Source organism: Topomyia yanbarensis, chromosome 1 (assembly GCF_030247195.1).
Source record: "Topomyia yanbarensis strain Yona2022 chromosome 1, ASM3024719v1, whole genome shotgun sequence".
Lineage (NCBI taxonomy): Eukaryota > Metazoa > Arthropoda > Insecta > Diptera > Culicidae > Topomyia > Topomyia yanbarensis.
Window position 1 is genome coordinate 76,905,874 of NC_080670.1, and position 2,654 is coordinate 76,908,527.

The following is a 2,654-nucleotide window of genomic DNA, read 5'->3' on the forward strand; positions in this document are numbered from 1 at the left end:
AAAGAGAGAAGGAAAAGGCCGAACGAAACCGCGTGAATTTCTCGCCAGATACCGACGATACTTACAACACAGACTTCACTCTGAACGAGCTGCTTTGGGCACTCGATAGAGGACGAAGTGGCTCTTCAGGCCCGGACTGCATCGGTTATCCAATGCTTCAGCGACTGCCATTGTCGGTGAAAACTGCCATGTAGGAACTATTCAATAGAATATGGCGTAGTGGCGTGTTTCCACCCTGTTGGCGAACTGGAATCATCGTACCAATTCCAAAGTCAAACTCGAATGACGCGGGTCCAGCTGCATTCCGTCCAATAACCCTAACGAGCTGTATGGCGAAGGTTTTCGAGCGAATAGTCAACCGACGGCTGACCACCGAACTAGAGGCGAACGGGCATCTCGACAAACGACAACATGCCTTCAGGTCCGGTCGGGGCACTGACACATATTTTGCGGAGTTGGAGAGGTCATTACCCGACCGTGACGAGCACTGTCTGATAGCGTCGCTTGACTTGTCCAAGGCTTACGATACCACGTGGAGGAATGGCATACTACGAACACTAAAGAAATGGCACATACGCGGTAGAATGATCAACGTGTTGAACAGCTTCCTGACAGAAAGATCGTTCCAGGTTAATGTAGAGGGTTACTTATCGCCAGCGCATCCGCTGGAAAACGGTGTGCCACAAGGCTCAGTGCTCTCGGTTACGCTGTTTCTCGTGGCCATTCAACCCATCTTTCGCGTGGTTCCGAACACTGTGAAGATCTTGTTGTACGCCGACGATATCCTACTCGTAGTTTGGGGGAAGAAAGACCAGCCGCTTTATCGAAAGCTTCAGTCAGCAGTAAAAGCCGTCCATGAATGGGCAAGAAGTGTTGGATTTACGATATCTGCAACAAAATCCAGCATCTTCTATTGTAGCCCTAATGCCCGTCGTGCACCCAGTCAAGCAATCACGTTAGATCGAGTTGCTATACCGACAGAAACACGCCTGAAAATTCTCGGCGTTACCCTCGATCGATCACTCAACTTCGCAGCGCACTGCAAATTGACGAAGAAGGCATGCGAATCTAGGCTGCGCATCCTGAAGATGATCGGTGCCAAACTTCCCCGTGGTCAACGCTTATCTTTACTGCGAATTGGATCCGCAATTATTACTTCGCGACTTTTGTACGGTATAGGAATCGTTAGTAGGGGTGGAGATGCTGTCATCAAAACCCTGGCACCCGCATACAACAAGATGATCAGATATGCATCTGAAGCATACGTCACCAGTCCGATCATAGCCATTATGGCTGAAGCAGGTACTCTACCGTTAGATCTTCTCATTCTCCAAACTGTAGCCCAATTAGCCATCAGAATATTGGGAAACAGCAGGGAGAATGCTGACCTTCCCCTGGTTTGCCGAGCTTCCGAACGTTTGACAGAAATAGTCGGAACTCCTCTCCCAAACATCTACACCCGAACGCGACTATCTGATCGAAAGTGGTACGACCGCACACCCCAGATCCTTTGGGAAATCAAGAAGCGCGTAAAAGCTGGAGACCCCTCTGGTATTGTTCGTCCAGTTGTTCAAGAGCTCCTGACAAATCATCTCAGCCGTTCAACAATCGTCTACACAGATGGCTCGAAAGACGATACCGCAGTAGGCGCCGGAGTTTTTGGAGAACACTTCCAACAGTCACTTGGTCTTCCACAGCAATGCAGTGTCTTCTCGGCAGAGGCATTCGCAATAAAAACAGCGCTAACAACATTTAACACGGTCAGCGACTTAGTAATAATGTCCGATTCGGCCAGCTGTTTATCGGCAATCGAAGCCGGCACATCCCAGCACCCGTGGATCCAGGAAATTGAAAACCTGCTACGAAATCGTTCAATCAAGCTTTGCTGGATTCCAGGTCACGCTGGCATCCGTGGCAACGAGGAGGCAGACAGACTCGCTGGAGAAGCGAGGAACATTGCTCCGTTAGTTATATCTGTTCCGGGGGCAGACGCCGTCAAGCATATAAAAACAGCTATCCGAAACCAATGGTACCGTCGGTGGTCAGCGTTCACTGAAGTAAAACTTCGTGAAGTTAAATTCGACACAGTGAAGTGGACTGACCGCGAGAATTCGGCCGAACAGCGAGTTCTTACCCGGCTTCGAATAGGGCATACTCGGCTAACACACGACTTTCTGCTAAAGAAAACTTCACCACCAGTGTGCGACTGCTGTGGGATCGTTGTAGATGTCCGCCATGTGATCCTCCACTGCAGAAAGTACGACGACGTTAGAAGGAAGCACGACATCAAGTCGACTAGTCTGCGAGTGGCTCTGCGCAACGACAGGAAAAATGAGGAGAGTATAGTAAAATTCCTTAAGGAAACTAACCTATTTAAATTGCTATAAATGTATATTTTGATTTGTAACTGCATAACTGATAACTGCATTGTAAAATTAACAGGTAAAATATTTTCTTCCGACACGAATGCACCCTTCCTTGGTGTAAAGTGTCGTTAATAAACAACAACAACAACAACAACCGGGAGGGTCCATCTGAGTTGGAAACACCGTTCCGTACGGTACATACAACGCGCTTTCGAAAATTTCACACTGTGTTTTTTCGGTGTTTTTCGCGATATTCGCGGTTTATTTTTGAGCGAAAACGCGAGTGAA

At 48.3% G+C, this 2,654-nt stretch overlaps 1 protein-coding gene across 1 annotated transcript; it reads left to right on the top strand.

Moving 5' to 3' along the window:
* Window positions 1-584: 584 nt before the first annotated feature.
* Window positions 585-2,387, top strand: LOC131696275 (uncharacterized). The gene is made up of 2 exons (XM_058984825.1): window positions 585-835; window positions 920-2,387. The coding sequence occupies exons 1-2, from the start codon at window positions 585-587 to the stop codon at window positions 2,385-2,387; spliced, it is 1,719 nt and encodes a 572-aa protein (XP_058840808.1).
* The last annotated feature ends 267 nt before the right edge of the window (window positions 2,388-2,654 follow it).

What these genes read in the sequence shown, in the direction of transcription:
- LOC131696275 (XM_058984825.1), top strand. Translation starts at nt 585, where the DNA reads ATGATCAACGTGTTGAACAGCTTCCTGACAGAAAGATCGTTCCAGGTT. An exon ending in CCGCTTTATCGAAAGCTTCA is followed by an intron (nt 836 to 919) that starts GTCAGCAGTAAA and finishes CTTCTATTGTAG; the next exon opens with CCCTAATGCCCGTCGTGCAC.